The sequence below is a fragment of the Diachasma alloeum genome, unplaced genomic scaffold, assembly GCF_001412515.2.
Source record: "Diachasma alloeum isolate Michigan unplaced genomic scaffold, Dall2.0 Dall_scaffold_00203, whole genome shotgun sequence".
Lineage (NCBI taxonomy): Eukaryota > Metazoa > Arthropoda > Insecta > Hymenoptera > Braconidae > Diachasma > Diachasma alloeum.
The window spans coordinates 838720-861254 of NW_021680368.1; the positions used below are offsets into that span (position 1 = coordinate 838720).

General features: G+C 35.5%; 1 protein-coding gene across 2 annotated transcripts in view; it reads left to right on the forward strand.

The window, feature by feature from the left end:
* Positions 1 to 22535, forward strand: part of LOC107036046 (hemicentin-1) — a 276704-nt gene that overhangs the window by 171343 nt on the left and 82826 nt on the right. For both annotated transcript variants that reach the window (XM_015253766.1, XM_015253767.1), the window contains exon 7: positions 9445 to 9596. In XM_015253766.1, the coding sequence (XP_015109252.1) occupies positions 9445 to 9596 (152 nt within the window). The remainder of the gene's footprint in view (positions 1 to 9444; positions 9597 to 22535) is intronic.

The following is a 22535-nucleotide window of genomic DNA, read 5'->3' on the forward strand; positions in this document are numbered from 1 at the left end:
ACAGACGTAATAGATGAAGCCATGCTGTTAACACGGAAAACATAAAATAGTAAAGATTACCATGTCGGAATCCGCACATAGTAAATGCTACCAACGTTTTATAAGTATTACTATGGCCATGGTGATGGCTAACATGGAACATCGTAATGGTTAGTAAGGGACATAATAAGCTCCACTATGTTAACATTATTATAGTAATAGTATAGTTACTTTGTAATAGTAATGGTATAGTTGTTACTATACCATAGTAACCATTACTATACATTTATACCATTACTATTACTATAGTAATGTTAACATAGTAACTAAGCGTAGTAAGCATTACTATGGTTACTATGGTATAGTAACCATTACTCTACAACTATATCACCGTTAACTATACCGTTTCTTACTATGTTAACATAGTAAGCGTTACTATGGTTAACATAGTAAACATTACCATGTGACATAGTAAGCATTATGTTATGTTATTATGGTAAACTCTACTATGGCCATGGTAATATCTACTGTTTAACTTTCTCCGTGAATCTTGTCCCATTTTCACCATTCATCTGAATTCTCCCCTGAAAGCTCGAGATAAGAAAACACGATTGCACTCGAAAGCCAATAGATAAATTTTGACAAAGAAAATTCGAAACAAGTGAAACGTTTAATTGGTCTGCAGTGATATTGGAACATTTTTCACGGATTACATGGCAAATGGAAAATTTCGCCCGAAGCGGCCATACGTATCGGCAAGGATTGATGGGGAACGTCAAAAACCAATCAAAGCCCCTGGCGCGATACGTAACATTAATAACAGAAAATGGCGAGAGCCATACACCTCCAGTGCAGTTGGGGCAAAAGTCGACACTTTACCCTTCCTCCTCGCCGCCCCTCATCCCCTCATGCGCATGCGGATGAAATGTCTGCAAGGTGAAAAGCCCTGGCATTTAAACAGAAAATGTAGGAGGAGTAGAAGCGAGGTGAGCCGGCCTGGTACTACACCTCGTTCGATATTAAATTTAATTTTACGGTGTGAACCAACACGATGCCTCGATACACCCACCCACATACTCGTACGGCATTGTGATTCGAGTTGTTTCACGTCAAATCTCTGGTGATATTCACTTTGATTTGCAGCCTTGTTATGGCCGGAGTCTGTTACACGCAGATTTCTCCACTGGGATGTATTTATTACAGGATGAATATGAATGGGATAACGGCAGAATATGAATCAATATTGTGCAGGATGCATTGGAGCTGGAGAGGTGGGGGAGAATTATGATTATTTTTTGGATTTAATCAACTCTTCTACACTGAGAGAAAAACGAACAAGTTCTCCAGCAAGTCCTGTTTGGGCCAACAAAATCGTTAGGAGAGTTCGGGGCAAAATGGTCGGCGGGGAAAAATGAGATCCCTCCGTTTTTTTTGATTTTCAAAGAGGCAAATGAGTCCAGTGGTTTTTTCGATACAACGTCGTTTAACAGATCACATAAGTAGCAAAATAAGTTCTCGAATCAAAAAATGGAAGTTCTATCTAAGACAATCTCTAATCGCTGCTATGAGCAATATTCTAGTTTTTACGGGAATGAAAAAATTTCCTGTCTCATGCAGATATTCCATCTTATCGTTATGAATTATTGTAAGTTCATAATAACTCGATTTTTTTGGACACTTGAAAACTTTTTGGCTGTAAATTTCCGATACACTTTCAGGGAATTTTTATCACACTTTAAGTATCACTGAAATTTCAAAGAAGTTTGTCATTGAAAGTTCAGAATCTCATGGGAAAATCAATGAGAGCTGCAAATGTAAGTTTAATTATTCCTTGAAACTTAATGGAAATCGGGGAAATTTCAGTAAATATAATCTTGAAGTTTTAATTAATTGGAAATTCAGCGTAATTCAATACTAAATATTCATTTTTTTGTAGAAAATTCTAATAAGTTGAGAAACTCTTGTCGTAATGCTGCTAAAAAATTTGGAATTTTCTGTTAAATGTGAAATTTTATTATTTTTCTCCTTAATGCGCATTCAATATTTATCTTCTGAAAATTACTAGTCAGCCATGAAATTTTAAGGACAAGGGCCAATTGATCATAAATCGAATGGAATAATTAAGTCTCTCTCGTTTTACCTCACAAGGATCAAAAGCCGCAACGATCAAATGTCGTAAGGATTATGCCTCGCCAAACTATTCTTATGAAGTTTATGCTTCGCGTAAACTTGAATCTTTGAACTTTGAATCAATAAAATTTTCTATACAATTATTTCCTTAAACAATAGTTTCTCGTTTGACTAAGGCATCCTATACAGTCAGGGTTTCCAGATACAATAAATTATTTATCACAAAAATTTGACACTCGTGCTAATCTTCGTAATAGACACCGAATTTTATTTTATTTTTTTCTAATTTTTTTTTATTTTTTCGAGATTTCAATCTTCTTCTAGACTCGAATAGCTGATTTTCTCATAAGACTCTGTTATTTTGGCATTTATTAATTGATTATTATCAATAATATTAGACTAAGAATTGAGTGATAACTTAACCAGAATGTTTCTATTCTTATTAACTTCAGTTTATAATTTTTTCAGATTGTAATCTTTGGAATCTGAGTTATGTTTACACTATACTATTAAAAATTTTCGTCTGAATATTCCGAAAATTTTTAGCGTGTTCAAGTTCCACTCAAATTTCAGGAAATCTTGTCATTAAAAAATCAAATATTCCATTGATTTTCTGTTCAAATGATCTGGAAATCAATAAAATACTTGATTTTTCAGTTAAATTATTCTGTAAAAATTCATAAAAATCAGGAAAATTCAGTCAAAAATTGAAAATTCATGTCATTTTGTTTCTGACTATTCATGTTCCACTGACAATTCAATCAAGTGTTGACATTGCCGTGAATTCTACTTAAAATTTGATATTTCATAACCATTTATGCCCAAATTCGATTCAATGTCACTCTCATAAGATTTACTATAATATCTTCCATGAAATTTCAACAAATTTCTAACCATGCACGTTAAATCTGCTAAAAATGGGGTATTTCATTAGTAACTGTAGAACAATCAATCATTTGTGTAAATTCTCAAATTTTACAGGAGTCTCATTTTGCCCCACTGACCATTTTGCCCTAGTCTCCCCTATCCTTAAAGACATGTTCGCTCCAAAATTCGATGATCCATGAACCACGCCCCCTCGAATGCTGCCCTGTGATTGGTCAGAACTTATTGGCTTGAAAAGCCATCGAAATAGCTCTGTATATCCCTTCAATATCCACAAATCAACAAGGAAAGGCAGTGGAATCCCCTCATTATAGTCAGCCACCCACCGGTTCAAAATTCCCTGGCTCCAACATATTAGTTCACGATCAACCATAATTTAGTTCAGAAATTGAATTCTCCAAAAATTTAAACACTAACTACATTCTGTATTGTACAACACAAACTCTTGAACAAAACATACGATATAATTGCTGCATAACGACTCGACAAAAACATTCAAAAGTTTCATGCTGTATGAGGAATGAGTACAGTAGCTTTTAACAATGATTAATTTCTGGGGTGGAAGTCAGGTATATTTACACGTGTACAGAGTGGAGAGAGAATTTAGGTAGTACATAATGGGTTTGGTGAAGGTAGCAAAGTCCATGAACGTAATGCCACTCGGTGGCAGTGATTTTGAAATTGGGTGGGATTGGCGAGCTCCTGAGTGGGGGGTATGGTAATGCTAGTGGAGCGAGCCGTTGCCAAATTATAGCAATAATATGAGTCTTCCCGCCTAAACTGCCAGGGGAAACCCAGGAGAGGTAGCGTTGTAAGCCAGTGACAATTGGAGGCGAATCCTCAGTAGTACAATCGCTGCAATGTGGGCCAATGAACAATACTAATGTTTAACTGACCCTCGGGCTTGTTGGTACCTATTCTGCGGGAGGATTGTTGTGGGGAGCACCTGCAAATGGTTTTGACTTTGGTTTTATAATTCGTATCGAATAAAATAGATTCGATACGTTACCTTATATCGTTAATAGTGTTGCGTAATTAATCCAATCGGTTGCATCAAACATCTTTAAATGTTTCATATCCATTTCCTCGATAATTACATTAGAGTTATTGTAGAGTAGAATTCACAGACGAAAGCAGTTTATAATTTCCAGTGAGAAATCATGAAAGTAACTGGAATTTTCACTCATTTTGAGGATATCCAAATATCTTTCACAGTTTGGTACAGATCACATTATAGATTCAATCATTTTCAATCATCAAATTTGTCGATTAAATTGCGTGAGAAATATTTGAAAAAAATTATTCATATTCAGCGTTATTCAAATTACATTTTGCACAGATTTTTTTTAACATTCGTCGTTTATAAATAAATAATTGAAATTGTTTAAATTTTCGGAAGCATTATTTTCTTAGGCATAAAATCGATTTCTGGTAAAATTCTGAATAGGACAAACAGGTCAATTTCTGGATGGGCGTTAGTGTCTGGATGATTTCGACATGCATTAAATATTTCCATAGATAAAAAAAACACACTTACAAAAATTTCAGAGACCGTTGACTATTCATTTTCAGGGGTAAGATATTTAATTCGATTTAGGGCGGAAAGAATAATAAAATTCCAGATTTCACTGGAAATTCAATGAAATTACTAATTTTCGAACAGCTGGAAGACTAGAGATTCCCCAATTTACTTGAATTGTTAATCAAAACATGAATAGTCAGTACCGAATTACTTTGAATTTTCGATTAATTGAATATTCAAGAATATATTTACCTGAATTTCCATCAATTTTCCGGAAATAATTGAACTGCAGTTTTGTCGAAACTATAATGTGATCAAAAATTCCAAAAAGTGTATCGGAAATTTCAGTTAAAAATTTTGAACAGTGGCACTGGGATTCATGCTTGAATTTTCTGAGAATGTAACATTTTTGCGTTATTTAATAAATTAGTTATCATTTAATTAAAGAGGAACAGTTCTTTTGAATCAAATAAAAATCATTATTCGAATTTTTTTACTTATTTCAAGGAAAAGGATTTAATTATATTAAACAAACAGTTTATTTATTTCAACTAAATGATTTATTAAAATCGAACAAACAATTCATTTATTTCAAATAATTAGTGCAGGTTTTTCGGTCAATTTTTTTCGCATGTATTACCATCTCAAAGCGTTAAATAAACATTTATGTAGTTCAGAAAAAATTTATTTGATTCAAATAGAGAAATTTTTTTAATATAAAAAAACCGTTCATTTGTTTCAAAGACAGATTTATTAATAGTAAATAAACATTCATTTAATATAAACAAAATTCGAATAAAAATATTCATTTCATTTGAAAATAAAAACTTTATTTCGTACAATTTAAATAAAATAAGTATATTTGATTCCAATGAATTATCTTCCTGGATGTACGTCTACAACAATTGCTCTCAAATCTATCAAGATTTTCTATGTGTTAAACAATTGGCCTCACAACACTGTAAACTTTACTCAAAGGGTCTAGCCGTATAAGCATGGAGAATCTGCCCCCAGCGAATTTCAATGCGGTAATTTTTTCACATATGCATGACCTAAAAAAAAATTCTGTGCAAAATTTCAGATCATTATATTGATTCCCTGAATTTTCATGATCAAAACATTTTTTTTTCAATTTTATTTGTTTTTGCGTACTTAAAAGCTATTTAAAAATCTGAAAAAATTCTGAAAAATCAAGAACATCTCAGAATTGGAGAAAAAAATTTTTGTTCTATTGTTTATTGCTAAATTATATTTTTAATCAACACTTCTTTCTTTTAAAAAATAATTTTTATAGGTACAGATTTTTCTACAACTTTGTCAAAATTTGACGTGAGTTTAGTCTCAATTCCCTACATTTTTTTTTAAGTTCTAAAATTCCACTTGCAACATATTCAAAAAAAATAAAAACCATGAATTTTCGCGTTTTTCACTAGAAATCCTTCCATGAATCATCTCTATGGGTCTGTCAATTGATTTCTATGACTAGGCTAGTGTTGTGACATATTTACTTCTATAGCAGCCGCTGCGAGGTAAAATGGATCGTAGAATACGGTGAAACCCCGGAGCAAAATGAAAATTCCATTACAATTTCGATTTCCATCAAATTTGGATTCAGAAAGCTTTGAAGGATTTCATTGGCTAAAAGAATATCAGTCAGTTATCGGTTTAATATTGCCAATCAAATTTTTCATTCTCAAAAAAAAAGATTGATTTTTTTTTTGAAAATTCACCACAAGTCGGTTTCACACATACTTAATAGGTAAGTCGTATAATATTTACAAGGATGAGCAAAACAAATAAGTGTATAGTCAGAAGGATCGAATCTAAGATTCTTTTCTATTCGAAACCATATTTCACTGACAAAATGCTTTCCTGATAAATTCACCTAATAACTCAGCTTTGATTCGTTAAATATTTTCAGGAATGTTTACCAGAAAATTTTTGAATCGTAATACCCCGAGACCTTCAACATTATTGGATATTTTCCCGAAGTTACGTTGCAAAAAAATGAAGGTGTCAAGTTCTGCAGACTCACAATCCGGAGTACGCAGGACGCCGAATTTTCCTGCAAAATTCGACGCACTCGTTCCTTCGCAGGCGAGCTTGAGGGAAATATTCGATGAATCGTGAAGGTCGAAGAGTGTTTGGAGGATAATTTCCTCAAGTCTCATTTTGGCCGAAAAGGGTGCGGTATTCGTAGTAACGGGACACTTTTCACAAAAATGTGAAAGATATCCATCGAAAGGAGGGACAACAGTTGATAGGTTATTGTGGCATCGTCATTTTGTCAGTTTACCCGTGGCTCGTTGAATGATCAAAATCAAACTGATGTGAAGGTGTTACATGACCTCGAATACTGCACTCTGTATGGAATCAGAATTGAGGGCATTATGAAGGAAATCCCCCTCTTTCAACTGGTGCTCTCAGAGATGTGGATTCAAAATTCTAATTCAGTTCTCCTTTTCCTATCCAAAAGGACATCCATGGGGTGACATCAATTCACTTCCTAGATTTCACTCCTCAAATGTGTACGGTAATCCCTCGCGATTACTTCTATGGAAATCGTCCCTTGAAATTTAGATTTTTTTCAATCAAGCAATAAGGTAACATGATAATTTTACTTAGTCACCTAGTGCTTATTCATTGAACATTCCTGTTCCTCCACTATTTACCAAGAGATTAGGGTTCAACTGTGAATTTATTAATGGGATCCGCTCGATTCCAATGACGATGTTCATAATTAATTCCGTATAAAGCCTGCCTGGTCTCGTTTTTTTCTTCAATTCAATTTTTTTTGGGATATAAGATTGATCACATGGTAGTTATTTTATGTTGTTCGACGCGTATTTGACTGATTTTCGCGAACCGTTTCGAGCCCACATTTGAGGGAAATCGAAATTTAATTTCATTTAGACTCGGAGTTGCATGATACCCTGCGTTTCATTTTGTCCCGCAGTTGCTCTCCTGTGGAAGGACGATATTTTACAATACTAGCCTAGTCCTAAAAATCAATTAACAGACCCGTAAAGATGAATCATGGAAGGATTTCTAGTGAAAAACGCGAAAATATATCGTTTTTTTTTTTAATGTGTTGCAAGCGGAATTTTGGAACTTTTTTCTTCTCAAAATGTAGGGAATTGAGGCTAGAATCACGTTCGATTTTGTCAAAGCGGTAGAAAAATCTGTACCTATAAAAATGATTTTTTAAAAGAAAGAAGTGTCGATTAAAAATATAATATAGCAATGAAAAATGAAATAAAAAATTTTTTCTTCAATTCTGAGATGTTTTTGATTTTTCAAAAATTTTTCAGATTTTTAAATGGTTTTTAAGCACGCAAAAATAAATAAAATTGAAAAAAAAACAGTTTTTTGAACATGAAAATTCAGGGAATCAATATAAGATCTGAAATTTTGCACAGAATTGTTTTTTTAGGTCATGAATATGTGAAAAAATTACCGCATTGAAATTCGCTGGGGGCAGGTTCACCATGCTTATCCGGCTAGACCCTTTCACTGTTTATTTATCACCAGTTGAATAAAATTGTACACGGAGAAAAAAAATCCAGAATTTTTCAGGCGAAATTCAGGCAAAAATTACCGTGCCGTCTGGTAAAGTGGGTTCAATTGTCTAGCACCAGAAAAATTCCGGTGCTGCATAGTAAAAATTCCGGTAACGCACAATAAAAGCTTGATCCCTGACTGTTTTCTATTACATGATAAATTTCATTCAATAGTTAAAAATGAGTAAACATTGTCATTCAGCATATCATCCTATTAATTTTATTTTAACCTCTCCTCCATATCCTCTCTCCCATATTAAAAGCGGAATGCGCGGCAAACGTATGTGGAACGTTTGACAGGCCAATGTATATCTACAGCGTTATACACCTCATGAAGCGAAAATAAAGGGCACTTATTTTATTTCTTAACCGTTTTATCACAACACTAATTAATATTTCACTGAATTGATATTATGAAAAACATTAACCTGGGGTTTCAGTAAGGAGATATGTGAGAGAGGAGGCTAGAGGAGGCGACGGAATAAATCATCTGGTCACGTTGAGTCGATGTTCGTGGTTGCGGAGGGGGGACGAAGAGTACCGAAATCTTACGAATGCGCGATCGGGTCCTAGGATTCTGGTAGAGCACCGGAAAAATTTGCCAGTCAGTGTCATAATTTTTCTCGTATTTCTCGTAAAAATTCACTGTCGCTTCGATTTTACCGTGCTGCACAAGAATTTTTCCCCACATTTATCCGAAAAATGACTCGTGCAACAGTACTTTTTCCTACTCTTTGCGGTACATTTGGCCTGGAAAGACCATCTGAACCAACTTTACTGTGCGGGCACGGTAATTTTTCTCGTACATTTCTCTCCGTGTACCTATCCAAGAACCACAAATTGCAGATGAATTTTTGTTTCGTTCATTTTTCCTCTCAATTTCATAATGTTTGTTCTACGCTCCATGGAAAAATGTAAACAATACCTACAACTTCTCTTCTCCATCATTTCAATCACCATTCCGATTTTTCCCTCTCAATTTACGCAACACCAGCGGATTCTATCAATTCCTCCATGAATGTTTCGTTTCAATATCGAAAGCGGAATAAAAACACAAATTTTCAAACAATTGTTTTGTATATATGTGCTAATAGCATTGGGTAGAGAGTGCAGAGTGAGCGGTAGTAACGAGAAAACTTTTTTTTAACGAAAATATGTTTCGCTGTTTGTCCGTGTGTCGAGGATATACAGGAAGCAGCGTGCCGTTACGGCTTTTGTCTATGGAAGAACAAAGTCGCGAAGTAATCGCAATGTGTCGAAACGGAAACAATAATTTGTGCATTCGTAACCCGGATATGAAGAACAATTGCAACGAACAAAAACCAAAATTATAAATACCTCAATTAGTGGAGTTTTCTCTGATTTCAGTGAGACCATTATCAGTTAAAATATTCGGTAAGGAGAAGATTGTATCGGCAGCCAAGAAGTACGAGATCAAGTGCCGGAGTACGGGATCCAAACCCCCGGCGGAATTGACGTGGTGGAAGGGTTCGAAACTGCTGAAGAAGGGAGTAAAAAACGTAAGTAATGCACCATTGAGCACTTGAACATTATTATCACTGTCGCATTGTTAAAAGGCGTGTTTCTCAATTGGAAGTAATGTGGGAATACTGTTTAAAAATAAAAAGTAATGTGATCGTTACTTTTTGCATATTAGTCTTTTCTTTTTTTATTTCCAGCAATTACAATGGTGATAAATCCGAATGAATCCGTAGCAATCCGAATGATCGGTAGCAATTCTCTAGCAGGAAAATAGTTAAACTTTTACTGAAATGGATTTATAAGGGAGAGTGGGGTAAAACGGCCCCTTTTGACTTTTTTTGTGATACTCATAACTCAGAAACAAATTCATTAATTGAGATCAGTCTAGGCTCATTCTAAAGGGGAAGAAGTGTACTTTCCATGGAAAAAAAATTATTCCAGGTTATTTAAAATTGAATGAGCTGTCAACATTTTTGAAAAAATCAAAAGGGGCCGTTTTACCTCACTCTCCTCTACAAATGGTTAAATATCTGTAAAACTGCTCTGCCGATTGCGCCTATCCAAAATACCAACCTTCAGTATTGTAAGAGCTATCACCAAATTTCACCTTATCTTCATTTTTTCTCAAATTAAGGTGCGCACAAAAATGGCAAAATTAAAAAACGAAAAAATAGCAATACCTCGAAAATTTTGTATGAACGCGTATAAATATTTTGATTGATCTAGATAGAAGCCGTCGAGACGAGTATTTTGAGATATTTAGGAAGAACGACATTTAAACAAGTTGTTATATCTCAGGACCTACGGGACCGATCGGGCTGAAACCGCGCTCCAAAGTTAAGCTGAATAATAGCTACAATGAGCCAAAATTTTAGAAATTTATCTTCAAATTTCAGCGTATTTATGGTGAATTTTCTAAAAATTAATCACTAAAAACCTAAGTGGACCCTAAAAAACTCATTTCTTCACGTTTCATAACATTCTAGACCATTTCCAATCAAAATTAGAAAATCAAAGAATCGGTCAAAAATAAGCCTTCCATTCGGAACCAAAAAGGAAGAATAAATAATGAGAGTTAAAACTGAAAGAGAAACTGAAGGAGTCAGGATAACGTGGACCATATTTCAACAATTACAAATGGCTAAGAGGAAGAACGAAAATGCAAAATGAGGGGGACACGCAGAAAATCACCGGGCCCCCTTGACTTTGCATTTTCGTTCCTCCTCCTAGCCGTTTGTAATTGTTGAAATACAGTCAACGTTATCCTGACTCCTGCAGTTTCTCTACATCTCTGTGCATTTTAACATTCATTTTTTAATTTTTTCCTCTTTAAATCGTTCAATTTACAACTTTTTTGTTGAGGATTTGTAATTTTTCATTTTTCAGTTTTCATCATTTGTTTATTCTCCCTTTTTTAAATAATTCTATTTACCAGTTTCCCATTACATATTTTTTCCTCCTATACTTATTTTCATAAAATTCGGCATCAATATCCGACATTCACGGACAAAAAAATTTACTAGAGAAACCTATCGAATTCGTTAGAAAATTTTATTGAATTTCTGTTAAACTTTCTATTAGTTTTTGGCTGATTCTATTGACATGTTCAATAGAAAACATTCAATAGAAAAAGTCAACAGAATTCGATTTTTCTATATAACTTATTCTTTTCATATATTTTCTATGGAATTAGCTCGACTCAAATTTTCTTGAAGTTTTTTTCATTCTATTTTTGTTTTCTTCTCATCAAGAATTCAAACGAAAAAACTTAGAAAATTTGAGCGGAGGAAATTCTATAGAAAATATCTCAATGGAATAGGTTATATAGAAAAATTGAATTCTATTGACTTTTTCTACTGAATATTTTCTATTGAACATTTCAATAGAATCGGCCAAAAACTAACAGAACAGTTCAATAGATATTCAATAGAATTTTCTAACGAATTCGATAGGTTTTTCTATTAAATTTTTTCGTCCATGTAACTAACTAAGAACAGACCATATTTCTTATACCCCCTGCTGTTCCTTGTTTTATTTTATTTTTTATTGCGTGTCGACCCTTATTATTTGCAGTGAACATTACAGTGCTACCAATGCATTTTCGTTTTTGATCGCTATATTTGATCGGACATTTGGTACTAATATTTTTAGGTCGCAGAGATGATTTTTTCATTGTAATTTTCGAGAAACTGCAATCATTAATTATGAATTGGGTTTGTTAAAAACCTTCGTAAGTTTATTTTATTGTGTTTTTTATTATTTTTATTATTATGTTTAGTTGATTATGTTTTTAACCCACTTCTGATTGAGGTATATCATGCATAAACGTCGGAAACTGAGGTTACGCTTTGATCAAAAGCATATACCACTCCTCTGGGTTGTCGTCGAGGATAAAAAGCTTAATTTTATATAATACTAGGGGGCTAGACCCCCTGCTCGCATATGACCCCCATCATCCTTATTTTGACTGTTGTGACCCTTAATCTGACTTATGTGACCCTTAACCTGACCCTTATTCTGATGAAAATTTTCGGTCTTCTCGTTGGTTGCAATCTATGGGTTTTGAGGGCAGGGTTAACAGATAGGGAAAGTCAACTAATGCAAGAGGGAAAATCGCCAGAAAATCGTCGTAGTTGGAGAACGAGAATTTATCACGGAAATCTTCAGTGGCAGCACTCGGTTGACATTTTGAAAAATCTTACAGGTGATTCTCGCATGGGTTTAACGGTTCAAGAGTCATACTTGCAAGGGTTGTACCTCGCGAGGGTCAAATATTGTGAGGGTCACATTGTGCAAAAGTCAAACGTCGCAAGGAACATACCTCACAAGTTTGCGCCAAGTGAGGGTCAAACCGCACAAGGATCTTAACTCGCAAGGGTCAAACAGTCTACTGTTCATCTTAGTGGTCGTTTGACCCTCACGATTATCCTGTTGGCTTCTAAGCCAACAGGATAATCGTGAGGGTCAAACGACCACTAAGATGAAACGAGGCAGGTAGACAGGACAACCCACAGGGTCGACAGGAAGACAGGACAATCACAAAAGTCGAACGATTGCAAAGGTCAAACAAGATAACCTTCTAATTGCTAGATTTATGATTCTCCCTGGTTCTGCCCGTTGGCCCTCGTGCTCGTTTGACCCTGAAAATCCTCTTAACTGCCTCTATTGTTCGAGTTTTGTGATCGTTCGACTCCTCCGAGGCCCGACTCTTGCGAGGTATGATTCTTGTGACCTCTGACCATCGCCATGAATCGTCCTTGCGACTTTTGACCTTCGCGAGCCATGAACCTCGCGAAGCTTTTGACCCTTGCGAGGCGTGAACCTTGCGGGGTATGACCCTTCTGATGTTTGATCTTCCTGGTTTTAAACTGAGACGTAAAATTTTGCTTTTCTCAAACTTCAATTTTCGAGACTTAGGCGAGACCGAGACGAGATCAATAATTTCGAATTTTAACGAGAAATAGACGAGGCCTTCCAAAATTTCGTCTGATTTCGTGGACAGCCCTATTTTTGAGTGAGATTGTTTTTTTTGTGAAGAATGAGATAATATCTCCGAGATAAGATACAACCATCTTCTTGGCTTGATGTAGTATCTTTCGGTACTAGCCCGAAAGAAAACTTTTCTGACAAATATGATTGCAGCCCCCGCCTTCGGCTCGTGCTGCAAACCTCATATTCGCCAGAAAAGTTTTTTTCGGCCTAATGACGAAATATACAATTTTGTCACGACGCCCGTGGGCGGTGTTTTACGGACGTGAAGCGGCGCTTCAGAGACCGACTGATGAAAAATCAGTTTTTATATTTCTTTTGAATACATTAGTATCGATAAAAATCATATTAATCTTAATACAGTTCCCTCGGGTCCGTCAAAAACAACATCTGGAAGAAATTCTTTGGGCTATTAGAGCAGTTAAGAACCAAATCAATACAAGAACCATCAATACAAGAATAACCATCCGATAAGTGATGAGAGGAGTGAATTATAGTCTCATCAAGTTGGAAAAAAAATGTCAACTACTAACACAAATGTGTGCTTTTCACCCTCTTAGTCTTCCCAATATCTTACCGTTCTCAATGCCTTTACTTTCCATTTTTTTCATTCCAACCCCTCGGGGCCACGACTAACGGTGTTACCAAGTGCTTTGTTTCCTGGGTTTTTCGTCCGAATATAGGAAAAAAATGAGGTTAGGGATGAGAACATTTACCCTCGCCAGAGAGGGGTTGAGTGATATTGTGTACGGGGGAGACATAATGAGGTGAGTCTGGACGAGAGGGGAAAAGCTTTTTAATATTTTTAAGATGATGTGACAAGTGGAAAACATGAGTTGTCATGTAAATGAAGTTCATCCGTCTTAAGATGGGTTTTTTTGGTTTCAGCCTGAAGATTACATAATGTATTTCCCTCTAGAAAAACGAATTTTCGCATAGTAGCATGAGCAATCTCCATAAGTGATTATTTATCATGATCAGTTTTATATGAAATTTAATTTAGATGAGTGGAGGAAACTAAAATGTCGAATGATTTTTCAATTATTTTTCCGAATTTTACCAGAAATCGATTCCGGAAAAATAAGGTTTTTGAAAGTTTAAACAATTTATATTATTTATTTATAAATAACGGATGTTTAAAAAATTACTATTCTGTGTAAAATGTAATTTGAATGACGCTGATATCCTGTATTTTTTTCGAATTTTTTCTCACACAATTTAATTGACAAATTTGTTGATTGCAAATGACTGAATCTACTGTGTGGACTGCACTGTTAGAAAAAAAATGAAATTTCATGGACAGTTGACTATTAATTTTCAGGACAGTGACACTAAACGCTATTTAGGTGAAAAAAAATCATGAAATTTCAGGTTTCACTGAAAATTCAGTGAAATTTCTGAATTTTAACCATCTAAGGTGAAAGTCGGGCTGAGTAGTACTTTGTCCGGCGGAGTGGGGCCGCGCAATTCTTACGGAAGGTGCATAAAGTGGTAGAATTGCCCATTCACCTTAGAGGGTTAAGTAGCATAAAGACGAGAATTCCTTAATTTATTTGAATATCTAATCTAATATGAACACTCAGTGTCAAATTACATTGAATTTTCAAGGAAATCTGCAATTTCATGATTATTTTGAAAAATCTGAAAAATCAAGAATATATTTACCGGAATTTTCTGGTTTTCCACTCATATTCAGGGAAAAATGGAACTGAAATTTGCAATTTGATTTTTCCACGAAATTCTGAATTTTCAATGACGAAATTCCTTGAAATTTCAGTGGTAATTAAGTTCGATAAAAATTTCCAAAACATGTACCGGAAATTTCAGACAAAAATTTTTAACAGTGTGTACCAAACTGTAAAAGATGCTTAGACATTCATAATTTTAATTGGTACACTGTTAGAAATTTCTTGAAATTCCAGTCAAATTTCATGTAACTTTATCATTAAAAATTTCAAGCTTTCTCATTTGAAATTTCAAGAGTAATTTTGTAACAGTGTATCAATGAATAGAAGTTATCAAAGTGTATATTCATGAAAAAATTCATAAAGTCTGATCGTGTATAAGAAAATTCCGAGAGAAAATGGATAAAAAAGACCACAGAACACACACATATACAGACACTATCTAAAAATCGTCTATTCGGACTTTTCAGACCACATTTAGTTACCCTAGCACAAAAAATCGCAACGTTAAACTTGAGCGATTACAAAGCTTTCATTCGGAAGCAAATATTGAGATGTGTCCAGATTACAATGAAAAGTAAAAAATTCTATACTGACCCAATTCTCCATCTCCCCATCAAATATCCGATTAATCCCCACTAGAAGAATTTCCAATCAAAGTCAAATCTATCGATCACCGATCCCAACTAGCAAGCGAATATGCACAAATAATCTCATCTTTTTTTCATCTCTGCAATATACATCATGGAGCCTCCCTCGATGTTACATCAAGTCCCCTGAATTTCCAAGCACCTCAGGAGAATACAGTTGCCTTCACCGAAAAATGTGAAAATATTCACATTCATTTTTCCTATTTCCCCCTTATTCTCAGCATGCCGCCCTCTCCTCCATCGGCTATTTGTACTCATGAATGTTCCACGCCTGTCAAATTTACACGAACAAAAAATAATTCCATCATTTCCCTTAAAAATTCAATCCAAATATAACAAAAACAACAATTTACGATTGAATTACGTAGTTTTTTCCAAAACTCCATTACCGTTAAATTGCCATTTTAATTGAATTCAATATTCTCAAAGGAGATGAAGGAAATGGCGATAAATTGTGTCGGTGGGCTAAAGGGGTGAATGAATGAATGGTTTTAATCATCTTTGCTTCTGCAGAACTTTTTTTTCTCCACTCCCATTCCCCCACTACTTATTTTTGCGGGGAGAAGTGAGGGAAGAGGGTTCATGCCAACAGCATTTTCGCTGAGGTCGGGCTACTGGGTGAATGGGGTAAAACGGAAAATTGCGAGTGGGCTCAAAGAATGGGGAGAAAAAAACAACGTACGAAGAAAGGGAAAATGGGGAAGAAAAAGGGGAAAAAAACCATAAAAACTGGAGAGAGCGAAGAAAAGGTGGGGGGGAGGAGGGTGAAACGTAAGGGTGAGTTGGAATGAAAATAAAGGGATGAAAAAGCGGCCGGCAATGGGCCGGGCGTGGTCGCGTGCCAACTGCACTCCACCGAGTCTTATAGTTTCCCATTGCGACCCCTCTTATCTTTCTTGCAATTTCGAATAACGTCGAGGCTGTCTCAGACGCCTTTTAACTTTACTCTCTATTTTCTTAGCCAGTAGCCGCTCTCGGATTACAGGGAATATAAATATTTATGCTTTTTCACTGTATCTGATCCTATATCTGTATCGCTGGGATCATTAATAGGAGTATAATGCAGATTGTGAGAAAATGCATCGGAATTTATTTAGTGTTTTTTTTTAGTGGGCCACTAATGCATTATGGAGTGTTGAAATTTTCATGAGGGATTTCCAGTTTCTGATATTCCGTCGCACGGAGCTTCGGAAATTCATGTTTAAGATTCATTGCGGGAGGATGGCTACGTGATCGATACATTGGTAGATGGGTTTATCGATTCAATGGGGACTTTTAGGGGTGGGGGGACTTTCTGATGAGACATTTCTGGGTATGTAAGTGATCAGGTTTGGATGAGGGTAGCGTAATCCTATGGGGATTGGTGGATTCTAATTAAAGAGTTTGTGTTGATATCCTCTGGGAGCAATATTTTTTATTCTTCATATCTTAGTGACGTCACGGGTCTTTTGAAAATGAGATTTCAAATATCAAGAAAATTATGCTGAAAAAAAGGCATCATCCAAATTGAAAGGGTAACCCAGACTGCTACAAAAAACTTTAAATTTCAGGGATTGCTACATTCAGAAAAATGATTCATGTGAATCAAATGAAGTTTATTCAAATTAAATAAATGAGTGTATTTAAATGGTGAAGTTTTTTTTCAACACTCCGTTGTTCGCGCTATACGGAGAAAAAAATACCAGAATTTTTTGGGAGAAATTCAGGCAAAAATTACCGTGCCGTTTGGTAAAGTGGGTTCAATTGTCTAGCACCAGAAAAATTCCGGTGCTGCATAGTAAAAATTCCGGTACTGCACAATGAAAGCTTGATCCCTGACTGTTTTCTATTACATGATAAATTATATTCAGAAGTTAAAAATAAGTAAACATTGTCATTCAGCATATCAGCCTATTAATTTTATTTTAACCTCTCCTCCATATCCTCTCTCCCATATTAAAAACGGAATATGCGGCAAACGTATGTGGAACGTTTGACAGGCCAATATATCTCTACAGTGTTATACACCTCATGAAGAAAAAATAAAGGGCACTTATTTTATTTCTTAACCGTTTTATCACAACACTAATTAATATTTTACTGAATTGATATTATGAAAAACATTAACTTGGGGTTTCAGTAACGAGATATGTGAGCGAGGAGGCTAGATGAGGCGACGGAATAAATCATCTGGTCACGTTGAGTTGATGTTCGCAGTTGCGGTAGGGGGACGTAGAGTACCGAAATCTTACGAATGCGCGATCGGGTCCTAGGATTCTGGTAGAGCACCGGAAAAATTTGCCAGTCAGTGTCATAATTTTTCTCGTATTTCTCGTAAAAATTCACTGTCGCTTCGATTTTACCGTGCTGCACAAGAATTTCTCCCCGCATTTATCCGAAAAATGACTCGTGCAACAGTACTTTTTCCTACTCTTTGCGGTACATTTCGCCTGGAAAGACCATCTGAACCCACTTTACTGTGCGAGCATGGTAATTTTTCTCGTACATTTTTCTCCGAGTATGAAGGCCGCGCCGCCTTTTTTTGAATTTTTTTTTATTGCATTGCAGTTAAGCCTCGGAAAAATTTAACATCTTATTATTTTGAAGTATCTAAAGGCCCTATCAATGAAAATACCCGCCAAAAATATCATAAGTAGTTGAATTTTCAAATTTTTATTCCGAAACTCCGGGCTATGTACCGTGTATAAGCCGAATTTTTAGAAAAACATGTGTTACGGACATGATCAATATTTGAAGCCTTGATGATCCTCAAATGAATAGGAAAATGAGAGCAAGATTTGTCACTTAGTCACGGTCGTAATTTATGCAATTTAATTAATTATTATTCGAGAACGTTTTGTCGGGGTAAAACACTGAAGTGTACCGATGCATCAAAGGATGCCTATAGACAGGAAAGACAATAGTAATAAAAGTATACGTTTAATCAAGCAGAATTTGTCTTGGAAAAATATTCTTGAAATAAGTAGAAAATTTTAAATAAAGATTCTTATTTCATTCATAAAAACTATTTTCCTGGGTGTATAGTAATTTGAAAAAACATGCAAATTTCAATTTCATTGAAATTTGAAGCAGGAAAACAGTAGTACGACGAAAATTTTCCACCTTACTTTAATCCTCAATCAAAACCTGACTATTGAGCATCGAATTATGCTGATTTTTCAATGAATTAAGAATTCAAGAATATATTTACCTAATTTTTCCTCATTACTCTCAATTTCCGTCAAATAATTGAACTAAAATGATATTTTCCATTGCTTTTCTCTTCAAATTTAAAAACAATATTTCTAGCAATTTCAGTGGAACTAAAAACTTGACTTGATGTCATCAAAATTCTCAAGAAGTTCACTGGAGTAGAATATTTTGGAATCCTTCAGGCGAATATATTTTTTCATCACGCTGTGATGAAAAGTGAACTTTTCGGCACGCTCCGCGTGCCTAAAAGTCCAATTTCCGCCACATTGTGATGAAAAATATTGTTCGTAACTCGTGAAACAACGTTTTTTGCACTCGTTACGAAATATACTATTTCGCCGTCCATTCACTTTTTGGGTACTTCTGCAATCGATATCCGGAGTACTTTCGAGACTATATTTTTAATTACTAGCCGAGTCCTTTTTATATGCGATATTATTGATATAAATTCCATGGATTCTGAGAGTCATTAGGAGGATTCAGTCCGACCAGGTTAAATTGCCCGGATCATTCTGTCAATCTACGCTCATTAGGATGTCTACCTTCCAAGAGGGGAGTGTAATCCCATGGAATTACGTTAGCTGTAATCAGAGAGTTTATATAGATATTTATTTAGCGTGCCAAATCTTTGAGACATGAGTAGCAAGAATCATACACTGTAAAAAAGTTGGTGTTAAATTCATACTGATCGGTGTCCCAATGAGTTCACACCGTTTTTGGTGTGGACACTGAGAAAAAAAATTGCTTCTGCCAAATATATTTACTAACTACAAGAAAATTTACACACGTGTTACGCAGATATTTATATACATTTACTCGTGGCAAGTAAATATACTTGGCAAAAGCAATTTTTTTTCTCAGTGGAGTTGCGAGGTTAAAATTACACCGCACCATAACACATGGCATGTAAAATTCGGTGTTAATTCAACACCAATCGGTGTCCCAGGTAGTCCACATCGGATTTTTTCCTGCGTATGCCGCAAGGGTCATACCTTGCGAGGGCCAAACGTCACCAAGGTCATACGTTGTGAGAGCTGAAACGTCGTCAGGGTCATACCTTGTAAAAGTCAAATGTCGCAAGAATCATAACTCGCAAGGTTCAAACAACAGGAGCAAGCCGGACAATCTGAAGGGTTATACGACTACAGGGGGCAACTGGAAGAGCCCAGCAGAACAACCACGAGGAGCCACATTTCTTGGAGGAAACCATGGAGTGATTTCCCTGTCTGGTTCTGTCTTTTGCCTTTTATTACCGTTTGCGCTCCGCGAGGCATGACCTTTGCGCGGTACAGTTCTTATGACATTTGACCCTTGCCAGGTATGACCATTCACCCAGAAAAATGGTTCTTTTGAATCAAATAAAACCCTTTATTTAAAATTTATTACTTATTTCACGAATATTTTTGTTACAAATAAATAAACTTGTTCACTTGTTTCAAGTAGTTTATTCATTTCAAATAAAATATTTTTTAAATTTGGAAAAACCATTTATTTATTTCAAATAAACAGTTCTCTTATTTAAAGAAAATGACATTTTCAACATTTTGACATTCTCATCGCACTTCTAATTGCACATCAAAAATGTATTTTTTCACATTGTATATATATCATTTAACATTACGGGGATGTGTGAAGTTTGACTCTCATTGATCCACCAAGAGATTACGCGAAACAGAAAAAATGTCAGTCTAGTCAAAGAAAATATTCTCCCTAGTCTCAACGGACATCTTCTTTCCCGTGAAATTCATACATTTTTACTCACCGTCCGAAAAGAAAGTAATCCAGAAGATGTTTCATCATTAAATAACCTCATGGAAGTGACGCATATGCCCTCAACCCTCCTGTGTATGTGATTCTCAAGAGATGAAAATTCAGACTCGGGTCAGAACCTCTAGACGTTTGTCCCTCTCCTTCCCACTTTTACTTCATTTTTTTTTATTCCTCTTCCCCTTCACACTCCGGGGAGTTGGAACGAGACGGACTTCTCTTCTCCTGGACGTAAACTCTCTGGATAATCGAAAAGTCACGGGTTGTAAGTCCAGATAGGGGAAGGAAATGGGAATTAGCAGTGTCGAGACGACAGGTCTTTTGAATTCCCGGGAGATGGTGGAAGCATATACCAGGGGCTGGAGATACCCCCATTACCTTGTTTCGGCGCAAAACTATCTCAGGGCATAACGCAACAATAGACATTTCATGGATGTAATGGAGTACTGGAGGATTTGGGTGGTGAAAAGAAAACGAGATGATGTCATTTGACGCTAGGTCCTTACGAGGATAATGGTTTCTATGTTCAGTTATGTTAGAGATATCCGTATTTACCGTGTCATTGACATGAATATTAACAATGCGGCTCAGCTTTCCTCCTCACCCACAGATTTTAGTGTCATGTCTCGGAAATTGATGATTAAAAAAATAAAAAATTATTAACTCACCATATCAGCGTTTGCGTCGCTATCTGCATAAAATTATTATGCTGGTAGAATAGGATTTATCAAATTGTTTGTTTATTGATTTTTGTATTAAGACGGTTACGGACCCTGAGTCGATCCGAAATGACACAGCTAAATTTTGATATTTATTTTCTTGGATATGATACAAAAGGAGATGAAAATAGGAGCCAAAAAGTACATGGCCATCGAGTTCCTTGAAACAAGAACTGCAAAGACAAGGTGATCCTGAAGGCGAATTTGTGATATCGAATGAGTCAATATCAAGTAGACAATGTAACAATTTTTTTGCCTTTTAATATATCAAGCACAAAACGGGTAAAGGCAAATGAATTCAATTAAATAAAACAGATAAATGAATAAATAAAATGATAACACAATCAAATATTATGTGAACGATGTTAAATGTTTATTCAAATTTTTGGACACCGATTTTCAACGTTTCAATAAAAAAAAAGAGAAAGAAATTGTATGGTACAACTCTCGTCGCGCGCACACACACACATTTACATGTTTCCAATCAGCATCGTATTGTAGAAACCAATTTCGTCATTAACAAGGAGTTCACTATATTTATCGATATATCAGCGAATTTGTGCGAATAAAAAAGATAATAATGAATGCGTAATGTACCAGTTTTATAAAAAAGAAATTAACAAATAAATAGGTCGACAGAAATATTAAGAAATTCACATGAATACGCTCAAGCGTCCCTCATATGAATACGTCTAACCGAGAATATTCGAGAATAATGGATGAGAGAAATAATAACTCCGTTGTCTCAAAAACCCTCAGGTGTCCAGCGCCGTTATCCCTCAAATCACGGAATTATTGGCTTTCTTTCAAAGCGGCAATATTATTCAAAATGTGAATCATTACAACAAATTAACTCAAATGTGAGGAGTTTTTCAACACCATTTGATAACGCCATAATCAAATAACAATTTGAGTTACCGAACAAAGCAATTTAAATGAGATACGGAGGACGAGAATGTCTGATAAGCAAACAGAACGGCAATTTAAAACTGATAATGAGGTAGAGCCGACAAAAATCAAAGGAAAAGTTGAAAATGGAGGGAGACCAGAATCTTTCTTATAAAAGTGGAATATACCGTGGAGTGAAGTCAGTTCGGGCTTTCTCAATCTCAGTCTCACTTCGCAATTACGTCACCAACCTGTACTGCAAGCCATGGCAGGCTATTTCGTAATCCAACTTCATTAACTACAATTTACCGTATTCGACAACAACCAACACTTCACCGAAACCCCCTTGGCTTCAAATCCACTCAGGATTCCAGCTATTCCAGTCTTCAGGCATCCATTGTACTCTGATAGAAAGGATGAGTTATTGTTAACAGATGCATTTGGTTGGAGGCTAGAGTCTATTCGGTCTGACCAAAAGTTGATTCGTTAATAGTCGAATGCATATTTGCGGGGCCTAGTTTGACTCCATTTTACTTTTCAAGTGAACCATTCATCAACTATTAACGAATATTTATTTGGTCATATTC